At 45.3% G+C, this 26,184-nt stretch overlaps 1 protein-coding gene across 5 annotated transcripts in view; it reads left to right on the forward strand.

Annotated features, from left to right (window-relative positions):
• ADAMTS17 (ADAM metallopeptidase with thrombospondin type 1 motif 17) overlaps window positions 1-26,184 on the forward strand; it is a 419,938-nt gene that overhangs the window by 232,125 nt on the left and 161,629 nt on the right. For all 5 annotated transcript variants that reach the window (XM_037832907.1, XM_037832908.1, XM_037832909.1 and 2 more), the window contains 2 exons: window positions 14,883-15,023; window positions 16,735-16,885. In XM_037832907.1, the coding sequence (XP_037688835.1) occupies window positions 14,883-15,023; window positions 16,735-16,885 (292 nt within the window). The remainder of the gene's footprint in view (window positions 1-14,882; window positions 15,024-16,734; window positions 16,886-26,184) is intronic.

Here is a 26,184-nt window from a genome sequence, read left to right on the forward strand (position 1 = left end):
GGGGCGACTCAGTTTTCACTGTGTACTGCTTTGTAGCGTTTGAATTTCTACCATATAGTTAGTTTAGCTGCTCAGTAAATGTATGGGGGCCACAAATCAGGCATTCTCTGATTGGCTGGGAATGACCCTCACTGAGAAATGGAGCAGTCACTATTGTCTGCCAATAAATCTAAGCTTCCCAGAAACCAAAGTTGTTCTGTCCAGGTGGAACTGAAAATAATCTTGTCTGATTAAGGGAGAGCGATGGTTAAAAAGAAAAAGAAACAACAACAACACCATCCTTTTGTTTCTTTGGAGGAAAAAAGTAAAAGATTGCTATAAAAGCCATTAACTTAGAGCATATATTCTAAGTAAATTCTTAAGAATGGTGTTTCTTGGAGTCACTGGTGAAGCTCACGGAAACCAAATTTAAACCGAAAGCCCACAGAGGAACTTTTAATGATCCCAATTTGAGGTCCCTGCTCAGGTTTCTAGACACTGTTCCATCCCCATTCCCAAGGTTAGGCTAAAGAAGAACCTGTGAGGCCAGAGTCTGATTTCAGACCAGAACCCTGGAGAGCCTTGGTTCCTGGCACACGAGAGCAGGTCACTTCTGCTACCCAGGCTCTGGATGCCACGAAGGCTCAGACAAAGGGGCTGTTAAAGTCTCTTGTCCTGTGGCTCTTTAAACCCACAAAAGCACCTAACATCCTAAACAGCAATCTCCCAGCAGTAGTTTTTAACATGCAAAAATTTAAGGTAGCGCAGAAAAAAAAAAGAGAGGAAGGGTAAATATCACTGAGAATGTCAGCATTTCCAACCCCAAGTCCCTGCTGTCTTTCCTCATTCCCAAACCACAGAGATGCGCCCATCTACCAACTCAGACCTTGGGGCTTCAGTCTCCCTGTCAACCCTGACCTCCAAGTCTTGGGGTATATGTAAAGGGTTGGCAGGAAGGGTCTGATTCTATTGATGTCTTGTGTACTTCAGATATGACTTCTGGGAGGTGTTGAAGCTGAAGGGAACCAACTCTGAGATAAAACCACCTCTCTGGGCCCGTCTTGTGGGTCTGAGGAGCCCTGAGTGTCCCCAGAGCCATGTCCAGGGTCTCTGGATGCCTCTCACCAATCCTTACCCTGTCGCTGGATTATCCCAGTGCCCAGGGCTCCAGACCAGGCCTGTGCCCCAAGAGCAGACTCTGAGCCCCTTTCATGCCATGAGGCTCTGCAGGGCTGCCTCAGCGGGATTTCCCTGCTGGTTCCGAGCCTCATGCCGTGGACGCGTGGTTCCCAGTGTCCTGAGGGCCCCTTGCCAGCCACCACACCTCCACGATGGCTACACTGGCACAGGCTCACTTGTCCCTGTCCTTTATTCTTCGTAGTACATTGAACTGTGTACCCCAGGAAAAAAAAAACACCTTCTTTACCCTAATCCCATTCCTGTGGGTGTGAACCCATTGTAAATAGGACCTTTTGAAGATGTCGTTTTTAGTTAAGGGGTGGCTCAACTGAATCAGAGTGGGTCTTCATCCTAGTACTGGAAGGCTTCTGAGGAGAAATCCATGGGGAAGAGCAAAAGCTGGAAGTCAGTGGAACCCAGAAGAGAAAGGAGAGGACAAGCCAAGGAATCCGAGGATTACAAACTGGCCAGAATGCTACTGACCCCCAGAGGAAGCAAACCTTCCAGACTCCAAAGTTGAAAGACAATAAATCCTCATTTAAGCCAAATCCCCTGGGCTTCCCAGGCTCAGACATGAGTGAGTGGCAGTCTTCAGCACACACAGGGTGGTGTGATACCTTACCTGCAAGAGAAGGTGGGAACACAGCTTGCAGTGATGATGCCAACATCAGTTTTGCCCCCACAACGCCTGACACACCCGCCATTATGCTCATTCTTCTGAACAGACTCACCAAGGCCGGTAATGCTAAAATGCAAGGGACTTTGGGGGTAAAGGGGGGTTACTGTGAGAAGGGAAAGAAGAGGCATCTCCCTCCCCTTCTGTACCTCGCTGCAGAGCTCGGGCCAGGTATACTCCAGAGGTAGCATGAAACTACCTTGATTGACCTTGACCTTCTGGCTTGCTTGCCACTGTGGTATCCACAGGGAACAAATCCTTAAGATTTGGGGTTGCCATGGATTTCCCTATACCTGAGAAATTCGCTCTCCATTTACACACACATAATTTTTTGCTTTCTGTTGTTACCAGCAAGTTCCATCTTGACATCTCCATGTGCGGAGGTGGGGGGCGGGGGCAGAATAAATTAGCCCAAGGTTTGCATCTTTCTAACGTTTCAGCTGTTTTTCCATTTCCTGCCCTATCCCAGTTGTGATTTTTCTGGATCTGGGGCCTGCAGCACCATGAGAACAGCAACCCTTTAGGCTAAGAAGCAGAAACCATATTCTCACTTTCACCAGCTCTCCCAGTTTCCCACACAAAGTCACACACCACTGATGGCACTGCACTCCCACTGTCTTTCCTTGACAGATCCTTGGAAGCACATTTCTCCAAAGAGAAACACTTTGTTCTCTTCAGCTCCACTGTTCTTGCTTCACACCCTGGGCACGCAGTGTGCTTGTAGAATCTCTCTGGATCCAGAATTCAGCATTGGTCAATTCTATCATCCTTAGCATTCTCTTGGCAGGCCCGAGGGCAGTGTGGAGTTCCCAGCTCAGCCCCACTCCTGCTGCATCATCCAGCATCTTCGGACTCTCCCGGGCCCCCATGCATGCCTCCCACAATCACAGTCAGGCCCACACAAAGGACCATGGAAGCCTTGAAGGGAACAGTGAGTCCCAGGAGGTCAACATGCACCTTGGGAGAGGGGCACTTCGATGGAGCACTGCCTCATTGGAGCTGCTGATGTTGGGAGTTGATGGTGTCTGCACAAGTTTCACATCATCCTGAATATCAGTGGGTCGTGTTCTTTGCTGGGGTCACCTCTGCATCCTAGACACACAAGCAGCCTCAGAAGGGATAATGGCTCTTGGAGGTGGAATTGCATTCATTGTACCTGTGGTTATTTCCAGAAGAGCTCATTTTGGCCATAGAGTCTTCTGAAACAAAACTATTTCTTCAATAAATTATCTTCCTTTAAATAGCGGAGGAGAGCTGTTTCAGCAATAAAATTATCTCCCTCGTGTTGTCTGATTAAACCTCATCATTCCCTTTTTCAACTAGTAAAGGCACATTATTTTGGCTCTTCTTTGATGAAATGCTTCTGAAACAGAGTGTCCCAGATTTAATTGCACATAAATGGCGTCCATGGGAAGGCATTTCAGGAGTCCACTTTTTGTCAGAGATTATATTTGCTCTTTAACTATCGTGTTTTCCAATGCAAATGAAATTTTAGGCTGATATTCTTTAATTCCCTTGGATGCTAGGTAAAGTCTTTTTAGGTCTTCAGATCCATGATGTCCCCCCCCCCCCCAATAGCCCTGGGTTCTTTCCAGATGGCATCATCAGCACAGCCATTTTGGAAGAGAAATGTGTATAAATTGTCATACAAAGAGTCAGTATGAGAGAATATGTGAAAGTCTCCCTTCTCTAAATGCCTACCGCTTTCAGCTTCTGACGCCCAGATCAGGGCACTGATTATTCTCCAGTTGTGTACTCAGGTTGTCTTCTCCACATAGCTGTAAGTAACTAAAGAGCACAGCTATTCCCTTATACCAGTGTGATGAGATCCACAGTGGCTCAAGTTAGCTGAATCACATTATCACCTAGACCTGCATGGTCCGGTTTGGTAGCCACTAAACACATGAGGCTATTGGAATTTCTATTAGTCAAAGTTTAGTAAAATGAAAGCTCTGGTTCCCCGGTCACACTAGCTCATTTCAAGCATTCAGCAGCCACCTGTGGCCCGTGGCCACCATGTTGGATAGCACAGACAGAGACATTTCTGTCATCATAGAAACATTTATGGATAGCACTCACTTAGACTGGTTTTGATGACCTGCTTGCATGCCTGTGACCCCCACCCAGTGGTGGGCTTCCTGCAGGCAGGGGCTGTGTGAGCCACCCACTGTGGACCTGGGGCCCTGCGAAATGTCTGAAAAAGATGGTGATCTTATTGAAAGAGCTCAGCCTACAAAATCAAGAATTGTGAATTTGCTCCATTTCCGACTGGAAAACTTTTAAACAGTCATCTGGTTCAAGTGCCTTCCTTTCCCACTAGGAAAATGGGCCAGGGCGGATTAGGTGCCTTGCCTAAGTTCCCCAGACCCACTAGTGGCAGATCTTTCACCTCAACTGGGACCTCTTTATCCTTGGTCCATCACTTTGCCAACTAGGTCAGACCATCTTTATCCTTATCCTGAGATGGCAGCAAGGGATGGCTTTTCAAATGATTATTTAGATGAAAGCACCTGTAAGCTGATCAGGTTTACCTATCAGAAATCTAGGTCAAATATATTCAGTGTGCAAATATTAGTAGCATTACTGTGCCAGTTTGGATGTATTATGTCCCCCAAAATGCCATTATCTTTGATGCAATTTTATGGGGGCAGACATTATTAGTGTTGATTAGGTTGGGATCCTTTGAGTGTTTCCATGGAGATGTGATTCAGTCAACTGTGAGTGAAATGTTTGATTGGATAATTTCCATGGAGGTGTTACCCCACCCATTCAAGGTGGATGTTAATTGGATCACAAACAGAGGGACCTCAGAGCAGCTGAGAGTGATATTTTGAAGAGGAGCTGCAACTAAGAGAGGACAGAACGCCTCAAGAGCGACATTTTGGAGAACTCCATTTTGAAACATAACCTGGGAGTAAGCAGATGCCAGCCACGTTCCTTCCAAACAGAGGTTTTCCTGACACCATTGGCCATCGTCCAGTGAAGGTACTCGAGTACTGATGTGTTACCTTGGACACTTTATGGCCTTAAGACTGTAACTGTGTAACCAAATAAACCCCCTTTTATAAAAGCCAATCCGTTCCTGGTGTTTTGCATAACGGCAGCATTAGCAAACTGGAACAATTACCATTAGATTTTAGGACAGGGTAGAGGGACCCATGTTATAACCTATATTTAACATGATTTTGGAAGTCCTGCCTGATTTTATAAGATAAGAAAAAGAAATGAGGTATCAATATTGAAAGGGAAGAGACAAAGCTAACATTATTTGGAGATTCTAAGAGAATTATCTGGAAAACTGTTGGAACCGATAGGGGTTTGTCATGGTGCCTAGTTATGAAACCGACTTACAATAATGCATGGCTTCCCTGCACACATCAGTCATGGCTTAAAGAAAAAGAAAAAGCAGACCCCCATTGTGTTAGTCTGAAGCTATGTACCCCAGAAAAGGCCATGTTCTTTTAATCCATTCCTGTGGGTGCAGACCTATTGTGGGTGGGACCTTTTGATTTGGTTATTTCAACTGAGATGGGACCCTCCTTATTGAGGATGGGTCTTAATCCTCTTGCTGGAGTCCTTTTTAAGAAGACAAAACACATACAGAAGCAAAGAGGTGAAACAGAGAAGTACAGAGAAAAGCTAAGAGAGGAACCACAGAAAACAGAGGAAGCCACTGAAGCCAGAAGCTGAAAGCAACAAAACACAGGAGAGAAGGACCAGTAGATGTGCCTTCCCATGTGACAGAGGAGTCCTGGATGCCAGCAGCCTGTCTTCAGAGTCCAGGTATCATCCTGTTTATGCCTTGAGTTGGATGTTTTCACAGCCTGAGAACTGTAAATTGTAAGTTAATAAATCCCCATTGACAAAGCCAACCCATTTCTGGTATATTGCATTCCAGCAGCTTTAGTAAACCAAAACACCCATCCACAACAAAAACCAAAGGTATGAAATATCCATGAATGATACTAAGAAGAAACATAACGCATTTATGATACAAACGAAAAAACTTTGCCAAAGAAAGCCTGAGAAAATGAAGTGCCGTATTTTCCAGGATGTCATTGCTCAGAATTTTGATGATGTCTGTTCTCCCCCAAATTAATCAAGGTATTCAGTGTAATCCCAAGCTAAAAGGACTTTTTATAGAATTTGACAAACCAAAATCATTTTGAAGAGTAACGTTATCAAAATACCTGAGATAATTCTGGAAAGAAAAAGAAAAGGCTAAAGTGAAGAAAGAAAGAGAGCTCATTACTTCTACTCCCTCTACCCCACTGGGGTAGGTTTTTTAACAAACACCCTACAGCTGTTTCATCTGAATCAATACTGTGCCCTCCACAATAGCACTTCGGCGGGGGCGGGGGCGGGGGCGGGGGGAGGTTAGATCCTTAATTCCATCAGTGGAAAGATGTCAATTCTTACCAGTTTTGGAATTTCTAACTGGAATTGCAGTCAGACCTCCCCCGCACCCCTACCCCTACTTCTATAGAATATTTTCCCAGGTCATACATCAACATAGCTTTATGGATTTTGTGTGTAAAGTTTTTACAGACATCAGTTGGCTCCAAGTGTGTTGAAGCAGCAAGCCAGGTGCTTGCATGGTCTGGCTCTGGATCCATTTGTCGAATACATTCAGCAGCCATGGGGCTGTGGGAAGAAGGGCATGAGCCTCCCAAGGAGAGGCTGCTCTTGGGTGCCTGTGTCCCCATACATTCATATTGGGGACCATCCTATTTTGCACGTGCCTCTTGCTAATGAGGCATCAGAAGGGTGGCCATCATAGGAGCCTCTGTCTTATGAACTAGTGGGTCTGTTAAATGGGCCTAGAGGTTCACCTGCTGCTTCTATTTTACGGCCATTTACAAGCCCCTGCATGTACCCAGGCTTGCTCGGGGAGCTGAAGGGTGAGACCAGGTCACTGTGACAGGTACCATCCTTGCCATGTAAGAGCAGGGCCAATTGGGCAGGGGCTGGCAAGCCAGCAAGCACCCAGGGCAGGAAGCGGCTTTTCTTTGAGATGAGAAGAGCCTCCACCCTCTAGACCTAATCCCTCCTGGCCTTTGCCAACCCCGGGCTGCTGGACACACAGAGAACCAAGCCAGAGTGAGGCCTGCTGCATTCAAACCTGGATCTGCTGCTGGGAGATGAAAACAAACAGGAAGCTCTGACCCAGGTCACCACCTTCATCCCTCTTAATGAGGCCATGCAGAGCAGAGACCAACAGTGGTCCCTGATTTTCCTTCCCCAGCGGCCCAAGGGTGGGTCCTTGGACTCCCACCAGTGGGAGGTTCCATGAAACCTCTGCTCTGGGGTCTCACACTTGCCATTCCTGGACCACATCCACCAGAACAGGCATGTTCTGTTCAGTTAGCTCATTGCAAAAGAAAAATGGGCCCTTAAGTGGGGCAGGAACTCTGCAGTTGATGACCAGCCCACCCTCCCTTTTATATTACATCTTCCCATGTGCCTCAGTAATTATGCAGCTTCCCAAGAGCACCTGAGTTTGCAGCTCCGGGTCTGTAGCCTCCTCCCCTCAGCACGTGCGTGTGCTTAGAACTGAGGTATCCTCTGTTCCATACCCACTACTTGCCAGATGCCTTGACAGAGGCTTTCCCATGTACCCCTCACCTCCATTCTTTAGAATGTAAAGTCCGTGGAAGCAGGGCTTTGCCACTGCCCAGCACCTAGAACAGTGTCTGGCTCATAGAACACATTTGATACATATTTGTTGAATGAATGAATGAATGAATGAATGAATGAATGACATTAGGTTTGTTATCCCTGTTCAGTCATAGTGAGGAAACCGAGGCTCAGAGGTTGAATGTTACTTTCTCAAGACACAGAGCTAGAGTTTTTCATCCAGGTTTGTCTGCTCCCAAAGCCAGGGCTCTTTCAACTTTAGCACTTTTATTTTAATGCAATTTTATTGAGATTTACTCACACAGCATATAAACCATCCAAAGTATACAGTCAGTGACTCAAAGTATCATCATACAGTTGTGCATTCATTGCCACAATCAACTTTCAAGCATTTTCTTTACTCCAAAATAAAGAAGAGAATATTAAAAAATAAAAAAGAACACCCAAACCATCCCATACCCCTTATCGCCCTCTATTATTTATATATTTTTGTCATTATTTTACTACTCATCTGCCCATACACTGGATAAAGGGAGTGTCAGTTACCAGGTTTTCTCTATCACATGGTCACACAGTAAAAGCTATATAGTTATACAATTATCATCAAGAATCAAGTTTTCTGGATTACCATTAAACAGATTCAGTATTCCTTCCAGCTTGTTCTAATACACTAGAAACTAAAAAGGAATATCTATATACTGCATAAGAATAACTTCCCAATTGACCTCTTGACTCCATTTGAAATCTCTCAGCCACTGAAACTCTACTTTGTTTCATTTCTCTTCCCCCTTTTGGTCCAGAAGGCTTTCTCAATCCCATGATGCACCAGGTTCAGGCTCATTCCCAGGAGTCATGTCCCGCATTGCTAGGGACATTTACACCCCTGGGAGTCATGTCCCACATAGAGGGGAGGGCAGTGAGTTCACCTGCTGAGTTGGCTTAGAGAGAATGGCCCCATATGAGCAACAAAAGAGGTTCTCTGGAGGTGACACTTAGACATAATTATTCATAGGCTTAGCTTATTTACAGGAATAAGCTTTGTAAGTGCAAGCCCTAAGATTGAGGGTTTGACTTACTAAATTGGGATTCCGTAATGCTTGTGGGAATATTGGGAATTCCCCAGGTAAGGAAGTTTAAAATTTCCACATTTTTCCCCAGTCCCTCAAGGGGACTTTGCAAGTACTTTATTATTTTCTTCCCAAAGTACCCTGGAGTGCATCGGGCTATCACAGTAACCTGTACAGAATCACAAAATCTCATCCCCCATTCTAGGTTCCATGCAACCATGTTGTTTAATTAACTGCAGCACTTTTGCTTCTAGATTGTGAAAGTGCTATGGGTTGAACTGTTTCCCCCCCCCAAAAAATGGTGAAGCTCTAAGCCCCTGGTAACTGTGAATGTAACCCAAATTGGAAATGGGGTCCTCACAGACGTGATCAAGTTAAGATGAAGTCACACTGGATTCAAGTGGGCGTGAAGTCCATGGCTGGTGTCCTTCTAAGAAGAGGAGAGGGTGGACACATGGAGAAGGCCATGGAAGGACGGAGGCTGAGATTGACATCCGCAAGCCAAGGGCTGCCGACAACCGGAAGCTGGGACTGAGGCAAGGGAGGACTCTCCCCTGCAGGTTTGAGAGGAGGCACGACCCAGCCAGCCTCTGGCTTTCGGACTTCTAGCCCCCAGAACTAAGAGAATAAACGCCTGTGGCTTTAAGCCGCCCAGTGGGTAATGCTTTGTCATGGCAGCCCTGGGAAACAAAGACAGAAGGGGGACTTCATAAAACCTCTTCATGTAAACCTCTTTGGCTGTTTGTATAGTTTCCTCGAAACGTTCACAGGATTGGAGGCAGAGCTGGAATTGGAGCAGGCTACTGTGTGTGCGTGTGTCTGAGGAGAGCGGGAGGTGGGGGGTGGGGGAGACTGTTCTGGAAGGGGAGAGGCTTAGCAGTGGTGCCTCACATGGTTGACTTGGCCCAGGAAAGACGGTCTCCTAAAAAGAAGACTAGGCCGGGAACGAGGAGACTACCCTGTTGGGTGAGACCTGAAGCAAATCACTCCATTTTTACCACCCTCAGAGTTACTCACCAAGAATGAGGGAAATGGCAGCTGCTTCTTTCCTTTGTTTCCCTGGGAGGCTGTAAGAATACAAGTGGAAATGTCAGGGATAACAGCCCAAGGACATTGCCTCTCCGACAGACATACTAAAATAAGGGTGAAAGGGGAGAATAGTGTAGTTGAAATTATATTTGAAAACCGCTAAGGTGCCACATTGGACCTGTGAGCCTGTAATGGCCACAGCCACTGTGGGAACCAACAGCCCTTTCCTTGGGCATCACATAAAATCTAAATTTCAAACATCATGCCCGAGCTGTTGGAGAAATTTGGGATTCGTGAGGCAGCAGGCTCGCTCTCTGGCTCACAGTAAGAGGTCCCCAGGCACTGAGCCTCTGGAGAGAAGGGCAAACAGGCAGCTTTAGGGCACATCCTCCAAGGGCAGGGCATGCTCAGTGTGTACCAGACACACGCTCACTGACTGGAACAGGGCTGTGAGCACACACGCCTCTCTTTTTATTTTACTCATTCTCTCTCAACCCACTGACTTGACATTTTGTCACATTAAATGTTAAAAGCCCAATTGGTGTGAATCTTCTGTACACACACACACACATACACACACACACAGGCAAGAGTTCTTTGAGGGGAGGGATGAGGGGCTGGACCTGACCCATACAGCTGACATTTTTACAAATTCAGGAACTTAACATGTTTTTGTCATTTCGGTACTCTGGTTGGTTGAAAGAGAAAGAGAGAGAAGGTGCTGTGTGTGCCTTATCCATTTTTACCTACCCTGCCATGAAACGTGTTTAACACCCACATGTTACGATCACTATTGACCAGTTAGTGATTCAGAGTTTAATGGCGTTTTAGGATTATTCTTCCTAATATGGTTCTTAAGATTATTCTTACTGACATGGTTCTGCATTGTGTTCAGTTCTGGTGTGCAGGAGGGGTAGCTGGAGTTGTGGCTGCCCCAGATCTATTCCAGGCATTGCGTTGTTCCCAAATACCTGAAAGTTGGAGGGCTGATTTTCAGGTACAAACAAATCTTATCTGGGGCAAGAAAAGTGTAATATCCTGGTTGCCTGTTTATCTCATTCTCCATCAGTGGGTTTAATGATGCTCATGACAGTTAATCCAGTTCTTCAACTGTTATATGCTAGTGCGGCTTGTTAACTACCACCACCCCCCTCCCCCAGTGACTTTTAGCCCATATAGACAAAGTTTCTGAGTGGCAGAAGATGGAGGGGGACAGTCCTGTCCTGGTCAAAAGATAGTGACAAAGGAGGCTTTCCCCTTTGGCACTGAAGCATTAGTTATCACTATGTTAATTAACAATAACTAATCCAAACCTAACCACCATTCCCTAGAAATTGCCATGAACCATCCCTATTACAGCAGCATCAAAAATCAATTATTGAACAGGGATTGACAGGCAGTGTGCTCCCAGAGCTACCAAAGTAGGGTTTGGGCTGGCCACCCACTCCGACAAACAGCCTGTGTTCGTGGGAGTCGTTTCCCTAGATTCTGCATCCTACCCCACACATTCATTTCCCAAGCCCACTCAAGGGATGCTGGATCTGACATGTATCTGGCATCAAAATTCCAAAACTTCTGAGAGCCAAGTAAAGCAGAAGCTTCCAGAATGGTAGCTGCTCCAACTCTACAACCCCTAGCCATCTCCCTTGGCTTTCAGGATTTGGGTGAAGTTGGGATGGGTTGGGACATAGTGGGAACTCTCTCAGAAACCCCTGCAGGGAACGTGTTGGATTTGCAGAAGCAAGCACAGAAGCAGCGTGTTACTCGTTTTAAGATAAAATCAACTCAAGCCTCTTAAGTTCCTGTTGTGTCTAATACATCTGGGTCCAAAGCGACACCAGGCCTGTCTGTGTCTTTAATTCCACCACGACTTAAAGTTAAAATTACTGCATGTACTTAACTCTCCGTGTTTTGGTCAAATATGTTGCCAGAAATAATAGGTGCCCTGGGACATAAACCTATAATAACAAAGACTTTTTTTCAGTCAAGTCATCTTTAACTTACACTAAAAATAACCTAAATAGTAGTCTATGGAAATCTCAAATATCAAACCTCCCAGCCCAATGCTAGTTCATCACCACCATAAATTTATGAGGGACTTAGTTAACATTTGAACATTTTGAACCAAATCAAGCCACATCTATACTGGACACAAACTCCAGAAACCCAGGAATCCCACTCTTGGCTGCCTCTCTGAGGGCGTAAAGAGTGAAACGCTAACATAGCACAACACACACCTAGTTTGTCAGATCCCTGTCAGGAATGTGTAGCCATAGACGGCACAGTCAACTTTTCTGAGTACATTTATAAACATCACTTGTGTCTCCCTAGATACCAGGGTCTGTGGCCAGCAGTCTGGCAGCAGCCTGGTGGAAGGAGGCTCTTTTCATTTTATGACCAATCTGACCACCAGAGAAAACTTGGAAACGGTCACAAGTGAAAAATTTCTCTGTGCATACACAATGAGGCCAATCTTCCAGTGCTTGGGTTTCCTCTGATCATGATTTTTCAAACATCCTCGTTGTTTTAAAAAACCAGCCGGTGGCTGCTCAGGAGATCCCAGCTGAGGGAGACGGGAAGCAGCTTGTGAAAGTAGAAAGACAGGAGAGCAACGAATTCATTTGTTGATTCTCCATAGGGTTGTGGTCTGGGTTTGTAAAGGTTTCACCACCTGAGCTGGGCGATGCCCACAATCCTGGTTGAATTGGTGGTATGGAAGGGGGTTTTGCAGAGTTTGTGTAGGGAGGGTTGAGTTCTGCTTAAGGGACTTCAACATTTCTGAAAATAAGACACTGCTGTGTCTAGTTGGTGACTGCAAATTTTGACATGTTTGACATGTCCCCCACACCACAGCTAGTGAGAGCCTCTTTACCTGGGGCTCTACCAGAACAGGGCCCTCTGTGATTGAAGACTGTAGTGAGCAGGTAACCTGGGCAAGGGGAGCCCCTGGGTGAGTGTAAACAGATGATATCCCCAGGACTCAGCTCAGAGTTCCAGAACCTTAGGCTTTCTGAAGCCATACATGTTCTCTGGAAAGGGAAACATTTCATTTCCTCCAGGCATGTGTTCCCTGAATGTTTTCGATCATTGCTACAAAGACGACCTTGAATTTGCCTCATTTCTTCCAAGTCAGGGACCACGTGGAGAAAAGTAGAAAGTCTGACCAGTGACTCAGACTGGGATCTTGGGGCCCCTGGGTCGTGGCCATCATGAACAAGGACCACACCTGCCAAGGTTGGTGACAGAACAGCTTCACCAGGTCCACGTGCTGTAATCATACCTGGTCATTCTGCCAGGTCCACGGGCTGTAATCATACCTGGTCATTGTACCAGGTCCACGTGCTGTAATCATACCTGGTCATTGTACCAGGTCCACGTGCTGTAATCATACCTGGTCATTGTACCAGGTCCACGTGCTGTAATCATACCTGGTCATTGTACCAGGTCCACGTGCTGTAATCATACCTGGTCATTCTGCCAGGTCCACGTGCTGTAATCATACCTGGTCATTCTGCCAGGTCCACGTGCTGTAATCATACCTGGTCATTCTGCCAGGTCCACGTGCTGTAATCATACCTGGTCATTCTACCAGGTCCACGTGCTGTAATCATACCTGGTCATTGTACCAGGCCCACGTGCTGTAATCATACCTGGTCATTGTACCAGGCCCACGTGCTGTAATCATACCTGGTCATTGTACCAGGTCCACGTGCTGTAATCATACCTGGTCATTCTACCAGGTCCACGGGCTGTAATCATACCTGGTCATTCTACCAGGTCCACGGGCTGTAATCATACCTGGTCATTGTACCAGGTCCACGTGCTGTAATCATACCTGGTCATTCTGCCAGGTCCACGTGCTGTAATCATACCTGGTCATTCTGCCAGGTCCACGTGCTGTAATCATACCTGGTCATTCTGCCAGGTCCACGTGCTGTAATCATACCTGGTCATTCTGCCAGGTCCACGTGCTGTAATCTTACCTGATCATTCTACCAGGTCCACGGGCTGTAATCATACCTGGTCATTCTGCCAGGTCCACATGCTGTAATCTTACCTGATCATTCTTGGGTGGAAGTTGGAGGCACTTTTTCCTTGAGAGATTCTGTATAAGTTTCTTAGGGCTTCCATAACAAAGCACATCAAACTGGGTGGCTTGACACATCAGGCATTTATTGTCTCACAGTTCTGGGGGCTAGAAGTCCAAAATCAAGGTGATGGAAGGGCCAGGCTTCCTCTTATACCTGGAGGGGAGATTCCTTCCTTGCCTCATCTGTCTTCCGGTGATTTGTCAGCAATCCATGGAGTGCTCAACCTCTGACGTCACAGGGTCCTCTTCCCTCACCTGTCTGTCTGTCTGCCCAATTTTCCCCTTCAGAGAAGGACTCCAGTCATATTGCATTAGGGTCCACCCTAATCCAGTTTGCCCTCATCTTAACTAATAGCATCTTCCAAGACCGTATTTCCAAGTCAGGTCACACTCCAGGCCCAGAGTTTAGGAATGGAACATAGTTTTTAGGTGAACACAGTTCAACCCCTAGCACATTTTATTTCTATCACCTCTACACATGTAACAGAGTTCATTGAATCCATCAAAATGTTCAGATCTATTCATTTCAAAGCTCTATCATCAGTTTTATTTAAAAATGTTAAACAGGTCAAATTTAAGGTTTGTGATCAGCCACCCACAGCCAGAGAGGCTGTGATCTTGGTAGACCCAGGTATAGTGATTGGGAAGATGGAAAAGCCACATTTTTTTCCATGAGTTTAAAGACTTGAATCCCTGCTATTCTGTAAGTCAGAGCCTTGGATGGGTTCCCATGAGCTCTTAGCTCAATGACCTAACTCTAAGGCCCACAAAACACTTTTAAATGGTTGACATTGGGCTGTTTTAATTTTTATTTAATTTTTTATGTTAAGTTTAATTTGTATTTAATTTCACTTATTTTTTTTTCATTTTTATTTCATCGTGTTTGGTGTGTCTAATCAGAAGCTTGCTGTTCAAGAACTATAGTACCACAGTTAATTACTACAGTTAGTCCTTTGCTCATTCATCTGGCATTCACTTATTTAGTGAACACTATTAGCCTCTATTAAGCGCTCAGTCAATCATCATTTACTAAAGGAGTGAATCCAGTACCTTGACGATTTCCCTACAAACTCAGGGCTCTTGGTTGCTCCATGAGAACGGGGTCTCACCCCACGTCACCTTTTGTGTTTCACACTCGGTTTAGGGTAGCCTCTGTGCCGGCGTCTGGTGCCGGACGTGAGACGCCTGTGGCCTAACTGTGCTTTTCTCCCCCTCCCTCGGGCAGCCTGGGGATGAACCACGACGACGAGCACGCGTCCTGCGCCGGCAGGTCCCACATCATGTCAGGGGAGTGGGTGAAGGGCCGGAGCCCCAGCGACCTCTCCTGGTCCTCGTGCAGTCGGGACGACCTCGAGAACTTCCTCAAGTAAGTCTTGCATCACCCTGTAGAAGCCCTACCACAGAAAGCACTTCCAACAGGCAACAATAAATCGGAGTCGCTGCAGATCCAAGAAGGAGAAATGAATGTCGTTCAGAGCCCCCAGCTGGCCAGAAGCAGGTGGGCACTGAGGCTCGTGGGCTGCTGGACGCCTCTTCCCAAGGTTGCATCTAGCATGACGTCGGGTACCTAATTGGCCACCGAAAATGGTGATCGGGATACCGAGAACCCATTTCCTTTCCTGGCAGTGTTTTGACCATGAGTAGACTCCACTCCTGGGTAGGTGCAGAACTGAGCGCTTCCTGGTCGCGGCACTGGCTCCCTCGACAAGGGAGTGAGTTGGCTGGGGAGGAGGGCTGCTCACCTCCTTGGCGTGTGGGGAGCAGATTTGTTTATCTTGTTGCGGCTCCCTTTCTGGAAAGTCTCGGGGCCATTCCGTTCTCCTCAGATTTTTGTGTAATTGGCCATCCAATTCCAGACCTTTGTCAAACAGCTATTCACACCCACAGACAATGCAGTTCCTTAGTGTCAGGATCTCAGGGATTTGTCAAGCAGTTGTGTTTTTCCAGCCTTTGAGACCTTCACTGCTTAGCCATTTTAATCCACCCACTCCAGGGATATGGAGGGAAGTCTGCAGTCTCCCCTTCCTATGCAGTTTTACCAGGAAGCCATAAATGTATGCAGTGGCTTCCGCGAAGTGGTAAGCAGGCACCACTGTAGCTCTCTCCACATCCACATCTTTCTTGATGCTTTCCTCCTGCTGGGGGCAACATTGAGTTCTTTGTACAAGGCTGCTTTGTAGTATTTGTTATCACAGAATCTGAATGAGCTTGTGGAAATCACTTGGCATTATTTCATTTTACCAAGAGGGAAACAAGGTAGGGTGTTTTCGTGTACTCAATGTGCACAGCTTTGGGCCTGCCTCTGCTCCTGGGGCTGTGTGTGTGTGCCCAAGAGAGGAGGCTCTGTGTCAGCATGCACGTACTTACATGTATGCAACTTTCTCCTTGAAGAATCTTGGCAAGTGGATGGCTTTCCACTTTACTTCCATCTGCCTTGTTTTAGGAATTGAAACATAAAAGCGTTCAAATATTTATCCTCTGAAGACAGCCATGTTCTCACGATCCCTGGTTCAGTTTTTAGTAGGTGTTTTTCTAATTGACAGTGAGCACCCCCATCCTGGCTAAGACCTCAGAGCCCCGTGCAAAGTGTCCCAGGGGTCAGCATGCAGAAATGGCAGGGGGAGTGCTGAGGTGAGAGAACCAGTCCAGTAGGGCTTCCAAGGCCTTCCAGGCCCTTCCAGGAGAACTGCCAAACAGTGCTTACTCGAGCTTTTCCTGTATTCCTAGCAACTTTTGCTCAAAGCTGTACTCTAAGAGAACATTGCAGTAATCTACTTCAAAATGCATATCCAACAAAGAAAGTGCTCAAACTCTCAAAGTTAAGTACAGTCACTTACCTGGGCCTTATCCCCAGGCCTCTTTCTTAGCTCCCGAGCTCTCACTGTCTTCAGGGTAATGACCTGCATTCCACCTGGTGGGAAAAGAGTCAGGATTCCCATAAGTACAATCCGTGCATCCGGTGCCCAGGGCCTCTGCTCATAAATAATGTGGACGTGCATCCTTCATGGTGGCTGAGAAATCAAAACACAGACCCAGGTGGTCCATTTCCAAGTCGACTTGCCTGTCACCCCTTTCAGGTCGAAAGTCAGCACCTGTTTGCTGGTCACAGACCCCAGGAGCCGCCACGCGGTGCGCCTCCCACACAAGCTGCCAGGCATGCAGTACAGCGCCGGCGAGCAGTGCCAGATCCTGTTCGGCAGCAACGCCACCTTCTGCAGGAACATGGAGGTGAGGAATGTGCAGGGCCACTCGGGGAGGGGTGACCTGGCCCTCCCACTGCAGGCTGGAGGACACAGGGTATTCATGTGCATGTTCACACATACACTCACATGCATGCACACTCCCACGCTTGCACATGTGCACACACACAACCATGCACACATTCTCACACCTGCACGCAGACTTACACCCATGGGCACATGTGCACACACTCACAATCATACACACATGTACACATACACTCATGCCTGCAACACACCCATGTGCACACACACACATGCACACATGCACATACATATACTCATACACACAGTCTTTCAGACCCACACCCACCTACACACACCCACACACGTGCACATATACAGTCTTGCACACATACAGTCTCACACCTGCACACACACCACATGCATGTGCCTACACATACACACATAGAGTCAGTCCTCACTCTCCGTGCATTCTGTATTTGGAATTTGCCTACTCTCTAAAATTTATTTGCAACCCCCAAATTAATACTCACTGTACTTTCATAGTTATTCACAGACACGCATAGAGTGGCAAAAGATTCGAGTCACCCAATGCACATCCCGGCTGGGGTCGAACAAGATGATGCCCTACCTTCTTGTTTCAGCTCATGCTGTAAACACGTGTCCTTTGCACAGACGTATTTAGTGCCATATTTTTCATACTTTTCTGCTTTGTGTTGGTGGTAAACTGTTTAGAACTAAAGTGCTATCTGTTGTTCCCAGGCATGATAATGATAAGGCTGCGATGTGCCTTATGGAGAAAATACGTGTGTTAGTGGAGCTTCGCTCAGGCCTGAGTTATTGTCTGCTGGCTGTGAGTTCAATGAATCCACGATGTATATTAAATAAGGTGTCTTTAAACAAAAACTCACATAAAATAAGGTTAAGTGTTGATCAAGTGAAGAAAATGTTCTGACCAGAGGCTCACACGACCCTAACCCTGTATTTCCCCTGGGAGTGGTGGTTCAGTATTTGCTAATGCAGTGTTTACAACAACTTTATAGAACGTAACTACTGTGAATGACAATTGTGCACATACTGATTCACATACACAGACACAAGTACACACACCTGCTCAGGAATGTATACAGGTGCACATGAATTCACATCCACACACGCGCACACACACACTCCCATATGTACAGGGTTTTGCAGAGGGATACTACAGCATTACTACCAACACCAGTGGCCTAATGTTTTAACATTAAAACTTTAGGACACTAGGGAAAAGAAAATTCCTTCTTGGAATTGATGCAGAGTCACTTTATTTCAAATTCTGAACAGATATGGAAGAGAGTTAAAATTTTCTAATGCTGGAGTATATCAGATTGAGCAAATGTAACATGGTATAAGTTTATGTACAATAATAATGACAATACCACCGTTAACAGTTTCCATTTACTGGGCAGTGCCCACGTGTGTCCAGAACTTCCAACATGTGTGCTCCCGTTTCATCCTCACAGCTCTGCAAATTACTATCCCCAGTTCATAGATGATAACACCAAGAATCAGAGGTTAAGGGGATCATTCAAAATTGCTCAGTTAGTAAGTGGCAGAGCTAGGATTTGACCCCAAGTCGATTTGACTTGGGTTCACTTTATTTTACACTGATGTGGACTGCAAGGCACATGCCTGGCCAGTTCTCTGGGGAGGGGCAAGGTGCCAAGAGGGGCCTGCCTGGGCCTGGGGCAGGGCAGTCTCCACGGAGCCTGTGGCCATCTATGCACAGACAGGGGAGGCCCTGGCCCCAAGGACGGCCAGAGCAGCTTGTGGTCCACCCCTCCAGCCCAGGGCAGAAATAGCACAGAAGCGGGAGACCCAGCTAAGGTTACTTGGGACTCAGGAGCCCCCCAGAGAATGGGTAGCCTAAGTGAGGGCTGAATAAGACCTGGGGCTCAGAGCATCCAGACTCAGAGAGGAGGTCCAGAGAGCTGGGTGGGCTTCCGGAGCAAGAGTTCAGGCTGGAGCCCACACCAAGGCAGGCAGGTACATGGCGGGACGGTGCCTCTGGAATGGGAGTCCTGGCCTCCTGGCCAGCAGAACTGGGTCAGCCCAGTTTCCAGGAGACGGGATGCTGCCACCCAAGTGCTTCCTGAGTGAAACGGTTCAAGAAATTGGGGCAAAACCTGTCAGTATTGGGAGTGCAAAACAGGGCAGTGGCTCCAAACCAGGCTGTTGCTTCTTGCTATGCTGATTCTCTAAGTAACATTTATCCAAAATTTTTTCCTGAATTTCCTCTCATTTCCCCAGGTAGCAGGCTGGCGAGGGTCCCTTCCAGGCCTTGGGAAGGGGAATCTGCCTCCCACTTAACACCCTGGGGCCTTGTGCCTTCTGCCCTATAGCAGCCAGGTCAGAGGACACCTACGTGGGGGGCACAATGAGCCCCAGTCTCTGCTCATGCCCAGCCACCTGCCTCGGGGCGTGAATGCCCATCGTCAGCCACTGCTGGCTTGCTGAGCGTCTTGCTCATACGGTCATTTGCAAGCCAGAAGGCATCCTGCTAGCCTGCCCCAGCTTCCGATCCCTTCCAATGAATTGATGTCACTTAACCACCAGAACAGGCAGGTTTCAGAGGGTCCTTGATGGTGGGGAGACAGCACGAGATCTATGTGGCTGGAGCCCCAAAAGAGGACAGTGAGCACCCAGGATGGGCAGAGGGGTCTCGGGTACCAGGGATGGAGAAGACGAAAGCCTGCAGCTGAGACAGGGGACCCAGGGCAGCCTCTCGCCCTCTCTGGAGTCTCACCCAGGGCTGGTGGGGCTGGGTGGCAGATCTGGCCATGCTTCCCCACCAGGAGTAGGACTGAGTGGGGAGGGAGCTGGGCAGATATCCCCTCCCTGACAGCTGAAGCCATCCTCCCTCCTAGGAGCCAGGGTGGGTGAGGAGCGGATGTTGGGACCCACCATCTCCCGGGCTGGGCTCTGTACTCACACTCACACGAAACCCTGACTGCAACCCTCAGAGGCAGGGGTTTTCATTTTAACCCCAATGAACAGATGAGAAAACAGGCTAAGAGGTTGGTAATGGGCCAGGGCCACCCAGCCAGAAATGGGTAAGGCTGGAAACCAAGCCCAGGTCTGTCTTTGCCCGAGAGAGTAGAGGAAGGCTGCAGTCATTCAAATACAGAGCCCAAACCCAAAAGGAGGAAGGCTCCGTGATACTTTATTTTCCTTCACCAGCATCTTTCTGCGTTCAAAGGACCATTAGAGAGTGACAAATCAGAATTTGCTCAGGTGTGTGGCACCTTTCTTTGTAGGCACTCAAAACCATCCATGTATATAAAGTGTGATCTTTCCATTTGGTAAGTTTCAATGAAGCTGAATGTTTGTTCCTACAGCTCACCAGGAACTGCAAAATATACCCTTTCCTTGAGCATTTCATAAGTAATAAGCTGAGTGAAGTCAGCGTTTTTTGTCCCCAGTCTCCAGCAGGTGTAATCCCTGAGGGACGTGAAGGAGCACCCGTCTGCAAGGCTGATTTGGTGGCTGCCCACCAGCCTCTGCTAGTTAGTGGGGTTATGTTGCCTGCGAGGCTAGTGATGTGCTCTTTAGCATGACTGTAATGGAGAGGTGACAGTGACTTTCCAACTGAAGACGATGCCACGCTCATGCTCGTTGGCACTCCTGGGGAAAACGAGGGGCAGGGAGCCTGACGTTTCCCTGTCATCCCTTGGGAACCAAGGCCTTTGGGGATGCTGCCCTGGGCCCATGGACACCTCCTGTGCATCAGATCCAAACTAACACAGAGCCACGTTTCAGGAGTCTAGGGCCTGCTTTGTCACTATGCTCCCAATTTCAGGCCTTTATGATTCTGTATTTCAGTGGATGTCCAGTTAATCAGGAGAGTGTGTCCATGTGGGCTTTGTTGCCTTCTTCCCTGTGACACTGTCTCATTGGTGCTGGTTTGTACCCAGCCCCCTCACCTCCCATCCTCACCTCCTGCTACGCTCCTCTTCGCCTGCTCTGTTCCAGCCATGCTGACCTCCCCTGTTCTTCCTTTCCCCACTAGGCACGCCCCTGGCAGGGACACAGCCCTCTTCATGCCGGCTGTTTGCTCTGCCTAGATGCTTCTCCCAGTTTGTCCACAGCACTAATAACCCTTATCTCTCTCTCTCCCTTTTTTGTAGGGAAGTTGTAGGTTTACAGAAAAATCATGCAGAAAATACATAGTTCCCACATACCCCATCCCCATTATGCACATCTTGTATTAGTGTGGTACATTTGTTACAATTGATGAATGAACATTATTATATACAAAATATGTGTATTATATAATATATTAACTATAGTTAATAGTACAATAAACCTATTGCATTAGGATTCCCTGTTTGTATTGTACAATTCTACGTTTTTAAACTTGCATTCTAGTAACATATGTAACCTAAAATTTCCCGTTTAAGCACATACACATATATTATTCAGTGGTGTGAATTACATTCACAGTGGTGTGCCACCATCGCCACCATCCATTACCAAAACTTTTCCATCACCCCACATAGAAACTCTACAATTTAAACATGAATTCCCGGTTCCCTGCCCCAACCCTGGACCCTGGTAGTCTGTATTTCTGGTTTCTGACTATCAAATTTGCTTATTCTAATTATTTCATATCAGTGAGATCATACAATATTTATCCTTTTGTATCTGGATTATTTTACTCAACATCTTGTCTTCAAGGTTCATCCATGTTGTCACATGTATCAGAACTTCATTCCTTTTACAGCTAAATAATATTCCATTGTTTATATGCACCACCTTTTGTTTATCTATTCATTGGTTGATGGACACTTGAGTTGCTTCCATCTTTTGGCAGTTGTGAACAATGCCACTATGAAAATCAGTGTGCAAATGTCTGTTCTCCCCCTGCTTTCAATTCTTTTAGGTATGTAACTATTAGTGGGATTGCCAGGCCACATGGTAATTCTATACTTAACTGTCTGAGGAACCACAAAACCACAATGACTGCACCATTTTACATTCCCACCGGCAGTGAATGAGTGTTCCTATTTCTCCACATCTTCTCCAACAGTCTTAATTTTCTGTTTTTTTTTTTTTAACAGTAGTCATTCTAATGGGTGTGAAATGGTATCTCATTATGGTTTTGATTTGCATTTCCCTAATGGCTAATGATGTTGAGCATCTTTCCTCATGCTTTTCAGACATTTAGAGAAATGACATTCTTCAGAGAAATGTCTGTTAATGTCTTTTTGCCTGTTTTTAAATTGGATTGTTTGTCGTTTTGTTGTTGACTTGCAGGATTTCTTTCTATATTCTGGTTATTAAACCCTTGTCAGATATGAGGTTTCCAAATATTTTCTCCCAGTTTGTAGGTTGTCATTTTGCTTTCATGATAAAGTCCTTTGAGGCACAAAAGTTTAAAATTTTTGTTAAAATTTTGATGAAGTCCCATTTACCTGTGTTTTCTTTTGTTGCTCTGCTTTGGGTATAAAGTCTAAGAAGCCATTACCTAACACAAGTTCCTGAAGATCCCTATGTTTTCTTCTGAGAGTTTTATAGTTCTGGTTCTTATATTTAGGTCTTTGATTCATTTTGAGTTGATTTTTGTGTATGGTGTAAGGTAGGGGTCCATCTTCATTCTTTTGCATATGAAAATCCACTTCTCCAAGAACCGTTTGTTGAAGAAACTGTTCTTTCCCAATTAAGCAATCTTTGCTCCCTTGTCAAAAATTAGTTGGCCATAAATGTGAGAGTTGATTTCTGAACTCTCAGTTCGATTTCCTTGGTCTACATGTGTGTCCTTATACCAATGTCATGCAGTTTTGATTACTGTGGCTTTGTAATAAGTTTTAAGATCAGGAAGAATGAGTCCTATTTCATTCTTCTTTTACAAAATGGCTTTGACTATTTGGGACTCCTTAGCCTTCTAAATAAATTTGATGATTGACTTTTCCATTTCTGCAAAGAAAGCTGTTGGAATTTTGAAATATTGGTTAGATTTATTCCCAGGTAGTTGATTCTTTTAGTTGCTATTGTAAATGGTGTTTTTTCCCTCAATTTCCTCTTCACATAGTTCATTACTAGTGTGTAAAAACACTACCGATTTTTGCATGTTGATCTTGTTTGCTGAATTCATTTATTAGTTCCAGTAGCTTTGTTGTGGATTTTTCCAGATTTTGTATATATAGGATCATGTCATCTGCAATAGGGAAAGCTTTATTTCTTCCTTTCCAAGTTGGATGCCTTTCATTTCTTTTTCTTGCCTAACTTCTATGGCTGTAACTTCCAGTACAATGTTGAAATAACAGAGGTGACAGTGGGCATCCTTGTCTTATCCCTGATCCTAGAGAGAAGGCTTTCAGTCTGTCACCATTGAATATGTTAGCTGTGGATTTCTCATATATGCCTTTTATTGTGTTGAGTTCTATTTCTAATTTTCTAATTCTTTTTTATCAAGAATGGATGCTGGGTTTTGTAAAATGCCTTTTCTGCCTCAGTTGAGATGGTCATGTATTTTTTCCTTTGTTCTTTAATGTGATGTATTACATAATTGATTTTCATATCCCTTATCTCTCTTGAGTTCTTTTTAATCTATCTCCTGCTAGGAGGTCTAACCCTGACCACCTTATTTGAAAGTACAACCTGCTGACGTTTTTCTCCCAACCCCTGCAATGCCCTATGTCCATAGCACTTTTTGTCTTCTAAAATACTGTATAATTTATTTATTTATCATGACTTTTTTTTTTAGAAAATCTCCCTCTGCTAAATCATAAACCCTTCAAGGGGAGGAATCTTTGTTTTTGCCTATTAGCATTTCTGAATTGCCTTGAGCAGTGCCTGGCACATGGCAGGCATATAATAAGTATGTGCTGTGTTAGGATCCCAACAGCACACTTCTTACATCCATCTTATGTGAGTTCATCCAACCACTGACAAACCTGTGGACAAGCTTGGAGTCAAGGAAGAAACCCTTGAGTCTTCCCTATATAAAGCATTGACCTCTAGCCCTGATTTCACATTTCTCCTTCTGGTTCACCAACGTAACATGTAAGACTTTGTCAAATGCCTCCCAGGACAAGAAACTATTCGAGGATGAACAGTGAGTCTGGTGCTGAGTGACTACAGACTGGTTCCTGGTGACCATCTCTTTTTCTCTGTGCCTTAGCATCCTCACTGGAAAATCTCAGGCTTCTGGTGAGTTTATACCTATAAAGTGTTGAGAACAGGATCCGTCACCGCGTCACTGCCCAAATTATGTGACCTAACATCTGGTCATTATTACCTTTCTGGATAACGTTGATTCCCATCTTTGGAAGGACAGAACCAATCTATCTGTAAATCTTCAGGTTCAGCATTTCTCCATGGTGAACTCCTGGAGACAGTGAAAAATTAAGGTATCATCCAAAACCTGTTCTCCTGAGGCAGCCAGAGACATCCAGATCCTATCAGAAATGCCTTTTAATCCAGTGCCATTGTTGATCTTCATAAGCATTATGACTCTTTAATATCCTAGAGGATTAAAATGGATATCATCAAATGAAATGATCCTGGTTCCAAAGTTGCCTATAAACTTCTTATCCCAATTCTGCTTTTGGCCAAGATGGAGCAACAGGAACAAGATTTACCCTCCTACCTGAAACATCTAACAAAACATAAAATCTATAAGTGAACAATTTTCAAGACTTTGAACATCAGAAAGTGAAGGCTGTTCCCTGGGAGATGAGAAACAAATGAGGTGAGCCCTATGTTTGCTCTAGCTTATTGCCTGGAGAGAGTCTCCTGGCTGCTGCATAGGGAGGGAAGACCGCAAAGAAGCAGCAGTCTGCCTGAGTTGAGCACTCAGAGTTGGGAGTACAGAAAGGCTAAGGCAGCTAGAGTTTGCAGGGCAGAGTATCACAGAGCAAAGAACAGCACAGAGAGAGAACCCCACACATCTGCAGAAGGTACCCTCAAATATTCAACTTAGTACTAATCAAGGCATGAGTGTGAGAAAACTACCTGAGGCCAGGAAATGAGCCATCTGAAAAGATTAGAAGGAACAATATCTAAAACTCCTATAAACTAAGAGGATTTCCTGTTCTCGCTAGCCAGCATGAAAATCTCATTTTTCATAAGGCCTAGGGTAGAATACAAAGAAGGATTTTGTCTCAGTAGTGGGACAAAATTAGCTCTGCACTAAATGCTGATCTGGTCCTGCCTAAAAACTTAAAAGCAAGTTACAAAAGGATCAAACAGATTTCATTAACTTAAGTCCTAGAACAAAGCTCAGAAATATTTATAGAAATTCAAAAATATCCAGGATCTGATATGGTAAAATTCAAACTATCTGGCATTAAATTAAAAATTACCAGGCATGCAAAGAAGCAGAAAAATATGCTCCATAATGAGGAAAATTATCAATTAAATTGGACCCAGAAATGACACAGATAATAGAATTAGTGGACAGGGGCAATAAAACACTAATTGTAACCCTATTCTGTATGTTCAAGAAGGTATCTGAAAGATTGAACATGTTAAGTAGAGACATGGAAGATATGAAAAAGACTCAAATGGAACTTACAGAAAGAAAAACTGTAGTGTCTTAGAGGAAAGGTGTCCCGGATTGGATTGATGACAAATTAGACATTGCAGGAGAAAAGATTAGTGAAGTTGAAGACATGTAATAGAAACTATCGAAAATGAAATGCAAAGAAAAATAACTGGAAAAAAGGGACACAGTAACAGTAAGCTTTGGGACTTCAAGTGACATCATAAATGTGTAATTGTTGTCTCTGAAGGAAATGAGGAGGTAGGCGAAAACAATATTTGAAGAAATAATCACTGACATTTTTCCAAATTTGATGAAATCTGTAATGCCACAGATCCAAAAAGCTGAACAAACCCCATGCACAAGAAACACAAATAAATATAGGCCAGGGAAAATCATAATCAAATTGCTTAAAAGTAGAGATAAAGAGAAAATCTTAAAAGCAGCTGGAGGAAAAAAGACACATTCCCTTAGGAGGAACAAAGAAAAACTGACAGCAGATATCCCATGAGAAACAATGCAAGTAAGAAGATGATGGAGCCACAGCTTTCAAGTTCTGAAAGAATAAACCCATCAATTCTATATCCAGTGAAAACAACTTTCAAAAATGGAAGTTAAATAGTTTTTGGCATTCAAAAGCTTTAAAAATTCCTCACCAGTAGAGCCACATTACAAGAATTATTAAAGGAAGTCCTTCAAGCAGAAGGAAAATGATACCAGGTGGAAATATAGATCTCTGCAAACAGATGAAGGACGCTGGAAGTAGAAACTCCATGGATAAATAAATATGTTTTTTTCCT

This window comes from Choloepus didactylus, chromosome 4 (assembly GCF_015220235.1).
Source record: "Choloepus didactylus isolate mChoDid1 chromosome 4, mChoDid1.pri, whole genome shotgun sequence".
Classification (NCBI taxonomy): Eukaryota; Metazoa; Chordata; class Mammalia; order Pilosa; family Megalonychidae; genus Choloepus; species Choloepus didactylus.